The 18,112-nt window shown below is 43.0% G+C and overlaps 1 protein-coding gene across 22 annotated transcripts in view; it reads left to right on the forward strand.

Moving 5' to 3' along the window:
- The first annotated feature begins 7,223 nt into the window (after positions 1-7,223).
- Positions 7,224-18,112, forward strand: part of EOGT (EGF domain specific O-linked N-acetylglucosamine transferase) — a 40,777-nt gene continuing 29,888 nt past the window's right edge. For 3 of the 22 annotated variants that reach the window (XR_010118665.1, XM_063630749.1, XM_063630759.1), the window contains exons 1-9: positions 7,241-7,582; positions 8,326-8,610; positions 9,133-9,188; positions 10,718-10,759; positions 11,249-11,472; positions 12,579-12,679; positions 13,289-13,397; positions 15,882-15,976; positions 16,630-16,734. Coding sequence is in view for 21 of the 22 variants with exons in the window: in XM_063630749.1 (XP_063486819.1) it covers positions 11,263-11,472; positions 12,579-12,679; positions 13,289-13,397; positions 15,882-15,976; positions 16,630-16,734 (620 nt within the window). In the remaining variant the exon portion in view is untranslated. Of the gene's footprint in view, positions 7,583-7,875; positions 8,129-8,325; positions 8,611-9,132; positions 9,189-9,532; positions 10,022-10,717; positions 10,760-11,248; positions 11,473-12,578; positions 12,680-13,288; positions 13,398-15,881; positions 15,977-16,629; positions 16,735-18,112 lie in introns of those variants that run through there. The other 19 variants (XM_063630751.1, XM_063630761.1, XM_063630752.1 and 16 more) reach the window with 15 other exon arrangements.

Raw genomic sequence — 18,112 nt, forward strand, 5'->3', positions numbered from 1 at the left:
TTTGAGATTCATATTTTAAGAAAATGAAGATAAGCCCTAATTTTCTATAAGTTATGTTATTAGTATTAAGTGTAGTTTTGTTTTGTTTTTTTTTTTTGACAGAGTCTCACTCTGTTGCCTAGGCTGGAGTGCAGTGGCATGATCTCGGCTTACTGCAACCTCCGCCTCCCAGGTTCAAGTGATCCTCTTGCCTTAGCCTCCCAAGTAGCTGGGATTACAGGTGCACGCTAGTACATCAGGCTAATTTTTGTATTTTTAGTAGAGATGGGTTTCACCTTGTTGGCCAGGCTGGTTTCGAACTCCTGACCTCAAGTGATCTGCCCACCTTGGCCTCCCAAAGTGCTGGGATTATAGGCATGAGCCACTGCACCCCGCCTGAAGTGTAGTTTTTCTAATGAAGATATGTTTTCGGAAAACACAGTTCTAAGAATTTACTTATAACTAGCTGGTAACTACTGTAAGGATACTTTGTGTCAGCTTTTAATCTTAGGCAGTATCAAGACATTCTTCTAAAAGTCTTCTTATGTTTCTGTATTCAAGTAATAACAGTTAAAATAAGTTATCCTCTATTTGTGAGTTCATATTGCTTGGATTAAGCTCTGTAACCTTTAAAGTACATTTAATCTGTTGCCTTTATACATATGCATTTTACCTTTTAGCAATTTAAGATCTTTTTGTAAGGTAGACTGGAAATGAAATGTATTTCTTCTTAGTACTTAAATACCTTTTCTCAAAACAAAAACAAAAAAACTCAAAATGCTTCAGTAATTCACAAATATGGTAAAGAGAATTTACTCTTAGAACTGTCTGGAATTCCCCACACTGCCCTACTCCCAAGTAGGCTAAATTTAATATTTAGAATCGCAAATAATATTAAGAAGGTAATGGCAGGTTTTTCTGTTTATTTAATATTAAACATTCTTCTTGTTTTTACAGGTATGGGCACAGCATGGTAGATAGAGGTATTCCTTCCATTTTTATAAAATGCCATGCTGATTTGTCTCTTTTAAATTACAATCTTAATTTTTAAAAAATATATATTGTTCAAAAATCTGTGGTCAGGTTGGTAATAGGAAATATAGTCTGTTCTTCTCTTTTCTTTTTTTTGGGAAACATAGTCTTATTTTGTTCCAAGCACTGTGTAAGGAATTCACTTATGTAGGATTATAATCCCATAATCATTGTTCTGAAATCCACAAAGTTCTAAAAACCATATATATTTTAATACATTTGCTGTTAAATCTACTTTGGTGGTAAAGCCTGCTGCACGGCACTGACATAGGGCTATGTATAGTCTTTAACTCATTTGGTGTGAATACTCATACATTTTGCTGCAGAAATATTGTGTGAGATTATGGGGTACTCACCCAGGACTCAATGGGGGTATTAAACGATGGGCATATATATTCTATTTTTTAAAGTTCAGGCACACACAGGGACCCAAGGATTTTGGAAAAGGAAGTGTGTACCCACACTTTCTTCAACTCAACCATTTAAAGTGGTTGCCATTATCACCTTATCACCCCCATTTTTAAAAATAAAGATTAAGTAAATTGCTCAAGGTCATATGGCAAGTAAGTGGCAAAGCTGGGATTCTAATTTGTGAAGTTTGGCTCCAGAGTCTATGATTTCAATCACTAATTATATGGTGCTACTTTTCCTACTGCTTTTCTGTAAAATCATAAGCATATAGATCAGTTACAGCAAAAATTTATTCATTGAAAACGTCAACACCTTTTAATTATGGTCTAACGGTCAGATATATCAGAGAACCAGCTATACTATATTCTGCTGATATTGTTAGCAATTTACTCATTGTAATTTGTTGAATTTGTCTCAAATTTTTTAAGCCATGCATTCTTCCATCTCTGTCTTTTTCTTAATTCTGGCAATTTCGATGAAGTTTCTTATTTGTAGAAAAAACTAGGTCATTTGTCCTACAGAGTTTCCCTCCATCTGGATGTTGATTTCTTACCTTTTGTTAGTGTGTTCTGCCTCCTGTGTTTAAATCTAAAGGCAATTATTTTTCAACAAAAATACTTCATTAGGTGGAAGTGTATTCTTCTAGCAGGAGACAGATAATTCCTGATGGTTTCTCAGTTGTGATAAAGAAGTCATTGATGATCACTTCTTAAATCTGTTAGTTCACAGAGCTTGTGGAGTGATATTGTCATTTCTTTTTCATTTAGTAGTTGGAATGTTTCCATAAAAAACTTCAGTTATTTTGTTACTTGCATCATAATTCATATGGGAAAGACAGTATAAATATTCCTGATTCTTTCCCTTTGTTTACCAGTTTTCAGAATAAGAGTTGGTTTCCTTCTGTCATTAAAAATGAACAGTGATACCTTTTTGGCTTGCATGTTTGGTTGATTGGTTGTATCTGTCCATCATCCAATTACAGTTACCTTTATTTATGTTTTAAATCATCCCATCTTAGGCCAGTAGGAAGTTTTCAAGGTGGTTCCTGAGTCCTTTTGATATTACCCTAATAGCCTTTTGATTGCTTTGCTGCTTCCTGATGTAAGATGTTGCAGGCTTATCTTGTACATTTCCTGCTCCAGACCCAAGATCATCCATTGTTCTATGGAGTCTGTGTTTCTTTTAATGGGAAATAGTTTGTAGAGATCACAGTGTGAGCGCAAGGGGGTGCTTCTTCCTACTGGGTAGCTTGTCTCTAGGCGTTTTCAATGGAGCACGTAGGAGAGATGTGTTTTTAGATTAACCATACTGTTAATCATACTGAGGCCTCCAATTGAAATTCAGAACTACAGGATGTTTATATAGCCTGATTAAGCTTTCATATTTCTATCTCATGTCAAAAATTTCAGCTTCAAAGGTACCATCCATCATAATTACTTCAACTTGGTGTATCCCACAATACTAATATTGCCACCAACAATTTGGTTACGGAATGCAGTCTACAAGAGTTTTTTTGTACTTTAGTCCTGAGAATACATTCCACTAAGTATATACAAATTAAGTTTTAAAGTCACTTGGGATAGCTCCTCTGGGTGACATGCCACAAATGGAAAACATTTAGGTTCATTTATTTCATTTTACTTTCAAGGATTGCTTTTTAAAAACAGAATTTTGCTTTATAATGTAACATATTTACATGACTCCAAAGTCATGTCTTCATGCCGGGCGTGGTGGCTCATGCCTGTAATCCAAGCAGTTTGGGAGGCTGAGGTGGGTGGATCACTTGAGGTCAGGAGTTCGAGACCAGCCTGGCCAATACGGTGAAACCCCGTCTCTACTAAAAATACAAATATTTGTCAGGCGTGCTGGTGCATGCCTGTAATCGCAGTTACTCAGGAGTCTGAGGCAGAAGAATTGCTTGAACCCCGGAGATGGAGGTTGCAGTGAGCCAAGATTGCACCATTGTACTCCAGCCTGGGCAAAAGAGTGAGACTCTGTCACTCACACACACACACACATACACAAATAAACAAAAACCAAAAAACAAAGTCATGTCTTCTTTGTTCCTTATACCCCTCCTCTTCCCTCCTTGCCCATATAGTCATTTTAAATATTAATCTACTTGTAAAATAATAATTAGTAAATATATGTGTGTATACACATGTATACATACATATTCCTCTTAGAAAAATGGTATTTACATATTACATATCCTTTTCCCACTCAATATCCTGTAGTGTACAGAGATATTTAATTCCTTTTTATGCATGCATAGTTTTATGTTGTATGGATAAACCATAGTTTATTCAACCAGCCTTCTATCGGTAGACATTTGAGTTTACGTCAACTCAAAGAAAATTTAAATTCTAACGTTGATATTTTGGAGAGAAATTCTATTTGAGAATGGCTGTTGCAGTAAGAGAGACTCAATCTCATGTTCAAGTTTATCATATCTGGTTTCCTGTAAGTCTGAATGACCATTCAATATGTAGCTGTTTAAAATAGCACCACATAGCCAGGCATGGTGGCTCACACCTGTAATCCCAGCACTTTAGGAGGCTGAGGCTGGAAGATCACTTGAGGCCAGGAGTTGGAAACAAGTGCTGGGAATGTAGCAAGAACCTGGTTCTACAAAAAAAATAATAAAATAGTACCATGCGTATGTCATACTGATTTGAACCTTTTTGTATGTGACAAAAATCGGATGGCAGCAAGTAGGCTGAGGAAGCCTTTTTTTTTTTTTTTTTTTTTTTTTTTTATCAGACAGGGTCTCACTGTGGCCCAGGCTAGAGTGCAGTGTCTCAATCATGGCTCACTGCAGCCTCAACCTCACTGGGCTCAAGCGATCCTCCTGAGTAGCTGGGACTACTGGCCTGAGCCAGAGTGCCTGGCTTGAGGAAGCATTTTAAAAAATTACTGTCATTAGTGTGGGATGGTGAAGTATGCAAAGTATAAAATAATAGAGCAGTAATTCTGTTATAGGAAAGGGGTCCCAATCCAGACTCCAAGAGAGGGTTCTCCGATCTCGAGCAAGAAAGAATTCAGGGCAAAGTGAAAGCAAGTTTATTAAGAAAGTAAAGGGGAAAAAAAAGAAAGTAAAGGAATAAAAGAATGGCTACTCCATAGACAAAGCAGCCCTGAGGGCTGCTGGTTGCCCATTTTTATGGTTATTTCTTGATGATATGCTCAACGGGTGGATTATTCATGCCTCCCCTTTTAAGACCATATAGGGTAACTTCCTGACATTGCCATGGCATTCGTAAACTGTCATGGCGCTGATGGGAGTATAGTAGTAAGGACGACCAGAGGTCTCTTTCATGGCCATCTTGGTTTTGGTGGGATTTAGCCGGCTTATTTACTGCAGCCTGTTTTATCAACAAGGTCTTTATGACCTGTATCTTGTGCCGACCTCCTGTCTCATCCTGTGACTTAGAATGCCTTAACCGTCTGGGAATGCAGCCCAGTAGGTTTCAGCCTCATTTTACTCAGCTCCCATTTAAGATGGAGTTGCTCTCGTTCACATGCGTCTGACAGTTCCCTTAGAGGCAAAATCTTTTTTATAAAAAGAATACATAAATTAATACTGTAAAGTGCTTTAGAACAATGTTTGGCACATGTTAAAACACCACATATGTTGTTGCTGTTATCTGAAAAAAATTCCAGATAAGATTCCTAATTTAGCAGGTCACTAATAGAACTTGTAACAATTCTTAAACAACATTGCTTTTAAAAATTACGTAAAAAGCATGTAAGCCTTTGGAAACAAACTTGTTTCCTTATGATGATATTATTTAACTTCTAGACTTGATGCATTTGAGCATGTTTATTTTGAAGGCATTGTGTCCGGAATTGGTGGGTTCTTGGTCTCACTGACTTCAAGAATGAAGCCACAGACCCTCGCGGTGAGTGTTACAGCTCTTAAGGTGGCGCGTCTGGAGTTGTTCGTTCCTTCTGATGTTCAGATGTGTTTGGAGTTTCTTCCTTCTGGTGGGTTCGTGGTCTCGCTGGCTCAGGAGTGAAGCTGCAGACCTTCGAGGTGAGTGTTACAGCTCTTAAGGAGGCGTGTCTGGAGTTGTTCGTTCCTCTCGGTGGGCTCATGGTCTCGCTGGCTTCAGGAGTGAAGCTGCAGACCTTCCCGGTGAGTGTTACAGCTCATAAAAGCAGTGTGGACCCAAAGAGTGAACAGTAGCAAGATTTATTGCAAAGAGCAAAAGAACAAAGCTTCCACAGTGTGGAAAGGGACCCCAGCGGGTTGCCACTGCTGGCTCGGGCGGCCTGCTTTTATTCTTATCTGGCCCCACCCACATCCTGCTGATTGGTAGAGCCCTGTGGTCTGTTTTGACAGGGTGCTGATTGGTGCGTTTACAATCCCTGAGCTAGACATAAAGGTTCTCCACGTCCCCATCAGATCAGTTAGATACAGAGTATTGACACAAAGGTTCTCCAAGGCCCCACCAGAGCAGGTAGATACAGAGTGTTGACTGGTGCATTCACAAAGCCTGAGCTAGACACAGGGTGCTGATTGGTGTATTTACAAACCTTGAGCTAGATACAGAGTGCCGATTAGTGTATTTACAATCCCTGAGCTAGACATAAAGGTTCTCCACATCTCCACCAGACTCAGGAGCCCAGCTGGCTTCACCCAGTGGATCCTAAACCAGGGCTGCAGGTGGAGCTGCCTGCCAGTCCCGCGCCTTGTGCCCACACTCCTCAGCCCTTGGGTGGTCGATGGGACTGGGCGCCGTGGAGCAGGGGGTGGCGCTCGTCGGGGAGGCTCGGGCTGCACAGGAGCCCACGGAGGTGGGGGAGGCTCAGGCATGGCGGGTTGCAGTCCCAAGGCCTGCCCCGTGGGAAGGCAGCTAAGGCCTGGCAAGAAATCAAGCGCAGCGCGGGTGGGCTGGCACTGCTGGGGGACCAAGTACACCGTCCGCAGCTGCTGGCCCGGGTGCTATAACCCCTCATTGCCTGCGGCCGGCAGGGCCGGCTGGCTGCTCTGAGTGTGGGGGTCCGCCAAGCCCACGCCCACCTGGAACGCCAGCTGGCCCGCAAGCGCCGCACGCAGCCCCTGTTCCCGCTCTTGCCTCTCCCTCCACACCTCCCTGCAAGCTGAGGGAGCTGACTCCCGCCTTGGCCAGCCCAGAAAGGGGCTCCCACAGTGCAGTGGTGGGCTGAAGGGCTCCTCAAGTGCCGCCAAAGTGGGAGCCCAGGCAGAGGAGGCGCCCAGAGCGAGCGAGGGCTGTGAGGACTGCCAGCATGCTGTCGCCTCTCAGCATCACCTTCATATAATCAGTTCAACTGTAGTCACTATTTAATGATCAACTCTACTGTGCTGTAGATGGAATACTAGGCCTGGGGGAGCTTAGAGGAAAAGACAATGGGGGATGGGAGTTCAAATAATTATAAGCAGTAATAAAGTAAATTAATAAAACCATAAAAATTAAATTCCACAGAGTAGCATTTGAATTTGATGAGTTTACAGATAGGTAAAGCTATCTTGCTTTTAAAATGTGTGTGGACTCCAAAGTATCCTCACCATCACAAAGTGTATTCGGTGAACGATGTTCAGTCCGTAAATTTGGAAGTTAGGGCGGCAACTTCTGCCTGAAATAAGACAAAAGTAAAAATCCGCCTCAGTGCAACGCAGAAGACACGAAGAGTCAGGTTTTCTACCCACTCCGTCCTAATATCCTCTGAGCGCTTTAACGCTGTCGCTCAAGGAGGCGCGGGCTGCTGCGACGGGGGTGGGCGTCCGGCTCCGGCACGTGCCGTCTGTCTTTCCGGCCCTGGTGAGGGAGCTGGCTGACTTGCGCGAACCTTCGCGGGAGAGCGCCAGGAAGGGCAGATGGTTCCCCCACTCTGAGCTCCTCCCTGCCGCGCTCGCCGGGTCGAGGCCACTCGCAGGGCTGAAGCCTCTCCGCGCGTGGGGCCCAGCGCCCTGGCCCTCCCGGGTGTAGTCCCGGTCCTGCCTCTGCGGGGCCCGAGCCCGCCCACCGCGCCGGCTGGCCAAGGTGTCCCAGCTGCTCCTTGGCGCCCCCTGGCCCAGCTCCCGCGCCCGAGGTTTCCGGTGAGCGGCAGTAGCCGGTTATGACGACTCCCTCCCCTGGAACAGCCGCCGTCTCCTCCGCCTACTCCTCGGTAATCACCGCTGCACCGGCTCCAGGTGGGACTCCCCCGCAATCTGCGGAGCCTTCCCCCGCTCTCCTTCCCGCCGCGGCCGCGCTCTGCGCCGCTGTTGCCCCGGGTGGTGCCCGCTCCTGGCGCGGCTTCCCGGAGGGGTATAGCCTACGCACGCACTCCGCCCGCGCCTTCCCATTCCCTGCGGGCCGGGAGGCGGGCGTCGGAAGCCGATCCTGGTCCTCCCCGGCCCCTTCCCAGCGCCCGGAGCGCAGGCGGGCCCCGGGCCCTAGCCGCGTTGACCAAGATTCCTGCCGGGGCGGAGCCGCTCCCCGGGGCCCCTCCCAGGCGCGCTGGGGACCCGGGGCGCCGCGGTGCACGGTGGCGGGCGGCCCCGGGAGATCTCCGCCCCCGAAGCAGTCCCTGGCGGCGCCCCGGGTCCAGAACCCCAGCGCGGCGTCTCAGCCGCGGCGGGGCGCTCGCCACTGACCCCTCAGCCCTGGGCCGGGACTGACGTTCATGCGGACAGCTGGGCTCTCGGGCAGCCGAGCACTTCCTGAGCCCTGCCTGGCACGCGCCGAGAGACCTTTTGGTACAAGTAGGGGCCAGCCGTTGAGGAGTCATTCGGAGACTCACGTGTTGAACTTTCCATTTGCCCACTGTCTTCTTTAAACTTTTCCAAGCTCTCTCGCTCTGCGACATTGCCCCATTTCGCCCGCTGTGTCAACCCCAGGTTTTGCCTCCTATCCATCATCTTTCAGATGTTTCCCTTTTTTCCTTCCTCATTAGGCCTGTGGAAATCGAATCAAGTGTTTCTGGAGTGGAGTGAGTCCAGCTGCTTTGATCTGAAGAAAAAGTAAGCTGGCCACTAAAGCGTCCCTGTGCTGGAGGAGTGCAGCCACCCTTGCCCGCGGGCCTTGCAGGAGGACGGACACCAGGAAGGCTTTGTGCCAGGCCCAGCAGCCACCCCCAGCCGCCTTATGCAAGTGGGTACATGCCCTCGCCAGACGCCAGCTTTCTGATCTGCGTCTTTAGATGTTTTCCCTCGCCTAAGCGTTACTTCTCCACTGATCGGTGAGTTTAGTGATGGCCAGAGCTCACTGGAGGACAATGGACTTGGATAACCAAAGGTCAGGGCTTGGTCATAACAATGACTTTATTACCAGGAAGGACAAGTCAAAAAATAGGAAGGCCTGGGAACCCTCAGGCTCGCCACTCTAGGTGTGTAGCCCTGTGATTCAGCCAGCGGGATTACTGCTGTGAGAATGGGAAAGTTGTTTGCTTCTGGGAATGTTTGATCCACTAAGTATCCTGTTGGTCAGTTCCAGTGGATGCCTGTAGAAAGTGGGCCACCTCCTCCTGTTCCCCATTGGAATCTGGTCCCAGTTGCTGTGTTGGAGTGGTGCCCGTGAACTCGCGTATAGCAGTGTGGTATTCATTAAGGAAAAGAAAGCGCACCACCTGCCAGGCCTTCTGGCTGAGGGTTATCCCGTTACATTATTTTCTTTCTTAATATTAACTTTAATTCACAACATCACCTGAATGATCAGGTTTACTTTGGCATCCTTTTAAGGTAATATGTTTCATTTCTGGCAGGTTTTAGAGACCGGAAACATCACAGAAGCTTCTGAGTGGTTCTGAAGATTGAAGAGGTATATATTTTTATTACAAGTAGAGTCATTGTTTCTATTAATACGTGTTTTTAAATTTTTATAAAACTGTTGTCAACTCATTCTTGGGTAAAAGCTCCAAGTGAAAATGTTATTATAATTCAGATCAGATTTACAGCAGATAACACCATACTCTTGAGGGCCACCAAAGTGAAAAACCACAATACTTAACTACTCCAGGGGGGAAAAATGGGGGAAAAAGGATTTCTTTTTGGTGTCCCCGCTGTTCACTTAGAATTCCATGGCCTTGGAGCTTGAGGTTTGATGGAACATAACAGTCAATTTCCTTTTCTTTCTTTTCTTTCTTTCTTTTTTTTTTGAGACAGAGTCTCCCTCGCATTGCCCAGGCTGGAGTGCAGTGGCGAGATCTGCAGCCTTGACTTCCCAGTCTAAAGTGATCCTCCCACTTCAGCTGGGACTACAGCTGATTTTTTGTATTCTTAGCAGAGACCGGGTTTCATCACATTGCCCAGGCTGGTCTTGAACTCAGGGACTCAAGCAATCTGCCAGTCTCGGTCTCCCAAAGTGCTACTATTAAAGGCCTGCAGTCTGTTTCTAAAGGCTCCATCTTCATAGCCCATAATCAATGAAGACTGATTTCGAAAGATGGGTTTTCCGGTATGACCCAGGAAACAGCAGTCGTAGCTGATGAACATCCAATGTATATTAAGACTCTGTCATCCAGTGGAAAGAGCACTTAAAAAAAAAAACAACAACAAAAAAACAAAGATCCCACTAAAGTGACCTGAGAATGGCAGGATCATTGTCTGGGATATATAGGAGAAATCTGGTCCAAGAGGTTTAACACTTATTGGGTGAGTTAGAAGTGCAGTGAGGTTTGTGACCATTATCACTGTTCACAATGTAAAGGCATGACGGGAGAGCTTAAGGGCACAGTCTTTGAGGCAGACTGCTTAATGTCACTTCTGGAGTTTCTAAGTCTTAGCTATTATAGCTGATTATTATACCTACTAGCATGTAAGCTTCACAAGGGCAATGAGTTTGGTTCATGACTGCACCTTCATTGCTGTATCCTGGGTACAGAAGCGGTCCTGGAATATTGTCTGTGCTCACACCTTGATTGTGATTGTAATTTTTTATTCAGCAGACACACACTTGCTCAGAGCCATCCCACTCCCTTTACTCTCTCGTGGATACTTTTCCCCTCCTCATCATTCAGATCTCAGCTTAAATGTTATTTAGGCCCCTTCTCTGCCCCACATGGCTTTAAACATTTATTTAATAAACACTTCCATAGCATTTAGTGTGTGCCAGATAGTTTTCTAAACACTTTACCAATAATTAACTCATTTAACTCACGACAGCTCTATGATGAAGGTTTATTATTATTTCCATTTTACAGATGGGAAAGCTTAGGTGCAGAAAGGTTAAGTAACTTGTTCAAGGTCTTACAGCTGGGAAGTTGCAGATTTGCAATTCAAATCCAGGTGGTTAACCTTTAAATGTTCACCATGCTATGTTGTCTGTCATATTACTTTATTTTATTTCAGGTATCACTAAACTGGATCCTATCAAGCCCTTCCATAATTTTTGTAAGTTAAAAAGTTTTATTGGAACACAGCCTCATCCATTCTTTTATAATAGACCATGGCTACTTTCTGCCAGAGGCATTGTTGTGTAGTTGCCACAGAGATCTTATGTCTGGCAAAGCCAAAAATATTTACTGCTTCGCCTTTACAGGAAAAGTTTGCTGGCCCCTAGTTGGTTTGAGTCACAGGCCCAGTCATCAGCTGAAGTTGTTTATTTGATTGCTTGTTTATGCCAGTTGTACTGGGTTTAAGGCACCATGAGAGCAAGGCTCTTTCTTGTTTTGTTCACCTCTGTATACCCATTTGCTAACGTGGTGCCTGGCACCAAGCAAGTGCTCAAAAAAAATGGAATAAAGGAACATTATTCAGTGGGATAGCAAAGTGCTTTGTAATTATACTTAGCCCTTGACCCTTTGTTTTTTTTTGTTGTTGTTGTTGTTTTGACTTTTAAAGGAAATTTGTTAACAAAGTTGTCTTCATTTTGATCTCTAGGTTTGCAGGTTGCTATGTTAATGTTGCTTGTCTTTGGAGTCTTACTTCATGAAGCCTCACTGAGTGGTCAGAATGAAGCTCCTCCTGATACTCAGAGCACTCCAGGCGAACCTCTGTATGACTATGCCAGCATCCGCTTGCCAGAGGAGCACATTCCCTTCTTTTTGCACAACAATAGGCATATTGCCACTGTCTGTAAGAAAGACTCTCTTTGTCCATATAAGGTAGATATTATTTCTTCTCTCCTTATTTTTATGAGGATTCAATTTCAGCTGGCTTACAGGTTCTGCTTTATAACCTGAAACTGAAGGCAGAATTCTAATTTTCGGTTGTCACTGTACAAGTTAATGATTGTTTCAATTTCATATAATACTTCTAAGTGACTAAACTGCTTAAAACTATGTCCCATTCATAAGAGAGAAATTTAAAATCTAAATCACTTCTAAAACAAATAAGTAGCCAATACTATTTGTAAACTCTAAAGAAGCAATTGGATTTTATGCAGGAAAGAACATCTTGTTAAAGTAACTAAAGAATTTCACACCTCTTCTTAAACGGCACATGAGAGGATCGCTTAGCACTTAATTTCAGTAATAGCACCTCAGCCTCTGTCTCCACATAATTAAGCCTGTTTCTGTGGCTTTCTTTCTGTTTTAGAGGAGTTGGAAAGGCCTCAAATAGTAGCCCATTAAGACATGTCAGAGGGCCCCAGAGATCAAAGCTGGGCATTGTGAGACACTTCCTTTCCCATGGTGCTGGCACAGGAAGCATATGGAAAAGCAGACCTGGGAATCAGACCAGCATTGCTCCTGGGGCCTTGCAGAAGAGCATTCTGAGCTCCTTGGCCAGCAGCAGCTGGGTGGTTCCCAAGGGTGGCAGAGTTGTCCATGTGTTGTGGGGTCTCTGCTGATCTTGATTGCTGAGTGAGGTTGCTGATTGATTCATTTTAGCTGTGATTCCTTTGGTAGCACAAATTCCAGTTTATATGTCTTTTAGGGACTGATTTTAGAATCCACTTGCTCACTGAGAAAGATAGTTTCTTAAGCTACTTGAAGAAATTCAAATTCGAGTGGTCTTTGAGCGTCTAGGTAAAGCCCAGACTTTCGGTTAGGGGACCGATATGGTGGGGGTGATGAGTAAGGAGGATTGTTAAGAACCTTGAGACTGCTCTTTTTAGAATTGACTGTAAGTTTTAAATTTATTCTATAAGAATACATATTATAAATGTAAATGTGAATGCTATATGATGATTTGTTTTCTTAATGGAAAAATCTAAGCGTCTTCTCTAAATGTCAGAGGAAGGGAAATCAATGTAAGTTTTATGTTCTAGAAACACCTAGAAAAGCTGAAGTACTGCTGGGGTTATGAGAAATCCTGCAAACCAGAGTTCAGGTTTGGTTACCCAGTTTGCAGCTACGTCGACATGGGATGGTAAGTTTCCATATGGAATACCCTCTTCAAGTCTTCCTCTTTCTATACAGTGTATGTTGATGCCCTAATTCCCAGCTAGATTCTTTTGGTTTTAGATAGTAATTCATTTAGATATTAATTTGCTTACACAGTCATGAATTCAACTTGACTATTTCACACTGGGATAGGAATATCTGTCATTTCCTCTGCCAGAGGGAGAAACAGCCAGGACCATAGATAATTTTCTCCCCCAGCGTATACTAAGAAGATAAATGGATGGGTTCCTCTTGATTATTCCTGGGAGAATTAAGTATAATTAGTACTTCCAATACATGCAGTGTTAATGAGGTAAAGAAAATATAGTAATTAAGAATGCACCATTGTCTTCAGTTTCAGGTGATAACTTCATACCTGTCTATTACATATTTTATGATAAAGGAATAATTCTGTGAATAACTTGGTTTCGTAACTCCATGTAGTAAGGCGTAGTTTTGGAAAAACTGTGATAGTATACTGTAACAAAGTTAAAGTAATAAGGAACCTCTAGCATTTTAACCTTTAGAACGAAAATTCAAGGTCCAAAAAAAGTAAAAAGAAAAAAAAACACAGAATATTTTTATTTGCAAATAGGACGGACACTCTTGAGTCAGCTGAGGACATATTTTGGAAACAAGCTGACTTTGGATATGCCAGAGAGAGGCTGGAGGAGATGCATGTGCTCTGTCAGCCTAAGGAAACGGTGGGTATTTTGCCCCTTACTAAATAAGCTTGTTTATTTAATTTTAATTTTATTTATTTTTGAGACGGAATTTCTGTCTGTTGCCCTGGCTGGAGTGCAGTGGCGTGATCCCGGCCCACTGCAACCTCTGCCTCCCGGGTTCAAGGAATTCTCCTGCTTCAGCCTCCTGTGTAGCTGGGATTACAGGCGCGTGCCACCCCTCCCGGCTAATTTTTATATTTTTAGTAAAGATGGGGTTTCGCCATGTTGCCAGGCTGATCTCGAACTCCTGACCTCAAGGGATCCACCCACCTCAGCCTCCCAAAGTGCTGGGATTACAGGTGTGAGCCACTGTGCCCAACTAAGCTATTTTATTTTTATTACTTATTGATTATTGATTTTTAATGTTAATCATTTAGATGGTAATGTAATAACAAGATAGATGGCACTATGAAAGGAATTCCTCACTCTCACTTAGTTATTGGCGTAGAATTTTATGTAACTTCTCCAAATAGGTTGTTCCCTTTCCTTTGGAAACCCTGTCCTCCTTATCCCACATTTATCAGATAGTCATATTTTAAGACAGTTGAAATATTTTTAGGTTTAGAATCTTTCCCCCAAACGTGTGCTAAAGAAGAGAAATTGATAAATTGCATCTTTACAAATTCATTCGCAGATAGTTTGGGACAGATGATATAACACCACCATACTGCTCTGTATTTGCCCAGAGCTTTACAGTTTGCAGAAAGCTTTTCTGTGTGTTATCTGGTTTGATGCTCATAAGCATTATAGCAGATACTACTGATGCCACTTTATCAGTATGGAAAACAGGGTCTTCAGAGGAGTTAAGCAACTTCTCCAAGACTGCACAGCTACCTTTTAGAATTAATTATACTTCTTGGATTAAAATGCAGATTTTTTTCCAGTTTACTTTCAACCATACCATATCGTACCTCAGTAGACCAGATAAACACGTTGTCAGGAGGTGATTTGGGGTAGTAAATACAAGAGCAGGCTCTCAACTACAGTTCAGATCCTGAGTCTTAGACAAGGTACTTAGGCTTTCCTTGTTTCAATTTCCTCTGCCTTAAAGCCATGCCCATTATGTAGCATATGGTAAGGAAGAAATGAGGTTCTGCAGATAAAAATGCTCAGTGCAGGAGGGCCTGGTTCCCAGCAAAGGGCTCAGCATTCTTTTTTAAAGGTTGATGAAGTTGTAAGCACTTACGATTAAGGTACACTGTTCAGTGATCCTGAACCCTGAGTCTCTGACATCTCAGGGGTCTCCGATCTCCAACCACACTGGAGAACTAAAAAAATTTTTGAATTTACTCACATTCAAAAACTGAGTATATACTTTATAGAGCTATTGGAGGGTGTCACGTAATAGAGCTTTGAGCATTCTAGCAAGGTGAATGAGGCCTGAGGTTGTGAGGTATGTCATTAAACTGCACGGCTGCAGGGTGTCTTTAACAGAGTTCTGTTCTGTCTTGCACATTTGGCTCAAGTCTAGCTGTTCACATGGAAAGGGCAAGAGAATAATGCCAACCCCTATCTTGCACTCCTCTTTCAAGGTGGCTTGTGGAGTGTTCTTTTGACTAAGATTTACCTTGGTTTGCTTTGTGCTAACAGAGTATGATCCTTGTCTTAGTTGTTTGGGCTGTTATAACAAAATACCATAGACTGGGTAGTTTCTAAACAGTATCATCACATTGGGGGTTAGAATTTCAACATACGAATTTGGCAGAGACACAAACATTCAGTCCGTTGCAATCTTTTACCAACTACAGACTCCAAAACACCATGCAGGTCAAGATTAAGGCTTTGTGTTCATTGGGAGTTTTGGGAAAAACAGTTAAAATGGCATTTAAATCTATAAATAAAACCCAGAGCAGATAAAAGTTTTTCAAGTTCTCAGCATAACCCAGATTGGTTGAAATAGAATCAGGCTCTGGTAGCTGACTCTTCAACTCCTTTCTTCAATTATTTAGAAAATATTGCCCTCATGTTGCTGTTGAGACAGAGGCTCCCACAAGCTTTACGGTTTGCAGAAAGTACCTCTTATTAAAACTGGCAAACTTCCCTCCCTGCTTTTAATGTCTCTTACGTGTGCATTTTTCCTTATTTCTCTTGGCTTTTGGAAGCTGCTTTTTCATATAGCTGTGGGGGTAATAGTACTGGTTCTGGGTGCTTTTTTTTTTTCTTTTAAAGGGGACTGAACTGAGCCACATATACAGCTCTTGGCTTTAAAATTTGAGCTGACAGATCATTTGGGAGTTCTCCGTGGTAACTTAAAAGTGGGAAACCGGCAAAAGTATGCTTGGCCAGGGTCTGCTGGGAAGGAGAAAATATCCTTCAGCAGATGCAGTCTTTGGAGAGCTTTCCTTACCACGTCATGTGGTTTGAATGTGAGGGTATCCATGCTGTCACCATGTCTAGCAAGTCAGGATGAGTCTTTGCTGTGTTAATACTCAGAGTCATTCTTTTCTTTTGCCCAACCTTCAGAGTGACTCAAGTCTGGTGTGTTCCCGTTTTCTTCAGTACTGCAGAGCAGCCCATCTCTACCTTGATTTAAGAAACGTCAAGAGAAATCATGACAGGTACTTAAGTGGTTAATGTTAACATCTAGTATAAATTCTGAAATATTTTCAGATCCAGGGATTTTTTTTTTTTTTGAGACAGGGTCTTGCTCTGTTGCCCAGGCTGGAGTGCAGCAGTGTAATCATGGCTCACTGCAGCTGTGACCTCCCAAACCCAAGTGATTCTCCCACTTGAGCCTCTCAAGTAGCTGGGATACAGAAGTGCACCACCAGGCTTGGCTAATTTTTTAATTTTTGAGGAGATGGGGTCTTCCAACGTTTCCCAGGCGGGTCTCAAACTCCTGAGTTCAAGTGATCCTCTCATCTCAACCTCCCAAAGTGCTGGGATTATAGGTGTGAGCCACCAAGCCTCGCTGAAGGGATATATCTTGAATTTGTTTTTGATGGTATGGCAGAGGGGTTGGGGAATGGGTGGGGGATGGATGACTCAGACAGGCCACGAGTTAATCGCATTGCAAAGTTGGGTTGTGGATACATTAGGGTCCTGGTATGATTCTGTTACTTTCATATACACTTGAAATTTTCTATTATAAATAGTTAAATTCTTTTAAAAAATTGAGTTTGGAAATTGGTAATCTACTTTAGTTACAACCCACGTGCTTGGGTCATGAAGAAGTTTTCTGAACTCAACTTAATGTTTTGTTATACACCAGATTTAAGGAGGACTTTTTCCAGAGTGGTGAAATTGGAGGGCACTGTAAACTTGACATCCGTACATTGATGTCTGAAGGTCAGCGCAAAAGCCCTCTGCAGTCATGGTAAGATATTTTTAACGTATCTGTTTCAGAAATATTTGCCTTTATTTATGGCACTTGCAGATATTAATGGGGACTCTCAAATGGAAAATGTTACTTCATTTGTACATAATTTGGCATGAGCTTCTGGGAAATGACAGCAACTGAGTGAATCCCTCAGTTGCATCTGAATTAAATACGTGTTTATAATAGTAGATATAGTACTTACTGTTTGCTAATGAAAGAAAAAAATCAGCTGAAAAATCCATTTTTATTAACTCACAATTGCTGAGTTTTATTCACTTAACAAAGTCACATAGGTTACTTACATAATGTTAATTTTTGAGGTCAAACGTCCATGCCAAGGCCAGGAATGGTGGCTCATGCCTATAATCCCAGCACTCTGGAAGGCCAAGGTAGAAGTATTACTTGAGCCCAGGAGTTCAAGGCCAGTCTGGGCAACATGATGAGACCTCAAATCTAAAAAATAAAAATGTGTTTTGGGGAACACATTTAAAAAACAATACACATATATTAAAATATGTAAAAGCATGTAGAAAAAGGTACAGTTTGGGTTGTGAAAAAGTGAACCCACCTATGTAACTTTTACCCAGGTCCAAAAATAGAACACTGTCAGCACCTCAGTCTCCCTCCCAGGCTCTACCCCCATTCCGCTCTCCAAAGGTAAATGCTACTCTGACTGTTAACATCATTGGCCAGCTTTTTGAATTTAAAAAGTTTGTATTTTAAAATAATTTTAGACTCATAGAAGTTTAAAAATAGTATATATTATACCCAAGACTGAGTAACTTATAAAGGAAAGAGGTTTAATGGACTCATGGTTCCACATGGCTGGGGAGGCTTCACCATCATGGTAGAAGGCAAAGGAGGAACAAAGGCATGTCTTATATGGCAGCAGACAAGAGAGCGTGTGCAGAGGGAACGGCCCTTTATAAAACCATCAGATCTTGAGAACAGCGCAGGAAAAACCCACCCCCATGATTCAGTTACCTCCCACCGGGTCCCTCCCATGATGGGAGCTACAATTCAAGATGAGATCTGGGTAGAGACACAGCTAAACCATATCATACTACAAGGAGAACTTGTACGTTGTCTAATTCCCTGAGCTTCCTTTAATGATAATATCTCATATAACCATGGCACAATGATCATAACCATGAAATTGACATTGGTACGGTAGAATTAACTTGTGCAGGTTTCACTACCAATTACCTGCACTCATTAAAATTTTATCACGTGTGTAGGTGCGGGTATGTAGGTAGGGAGAGGGAGGGGGAAGAGGATGGGGAGTGGGAGCACCACAGTCAGGATGCAGAATTGTTCCATCATCCCAAAGAAACTCTCCTGCTACTCCTGTATAGTCACATAGGTTACTTACATA

The sequence above is a fragment of the Symphalangus syndactylus genome, chromosome 21 (genome assembly GCF_028878055.3).
Source record: "Symphalangus syndactylus isolate Jambi chromosome 21, NHGRI_mSymSyn1-v2.1_pri, whole genome shotgun sequence".
Taxonomy (NCBI): Eukaryota; Metazoa; Chordata; class Mammalia; order Primates; family Hylobatidae; genus Symphalangus; species Symphalangus syndactylus.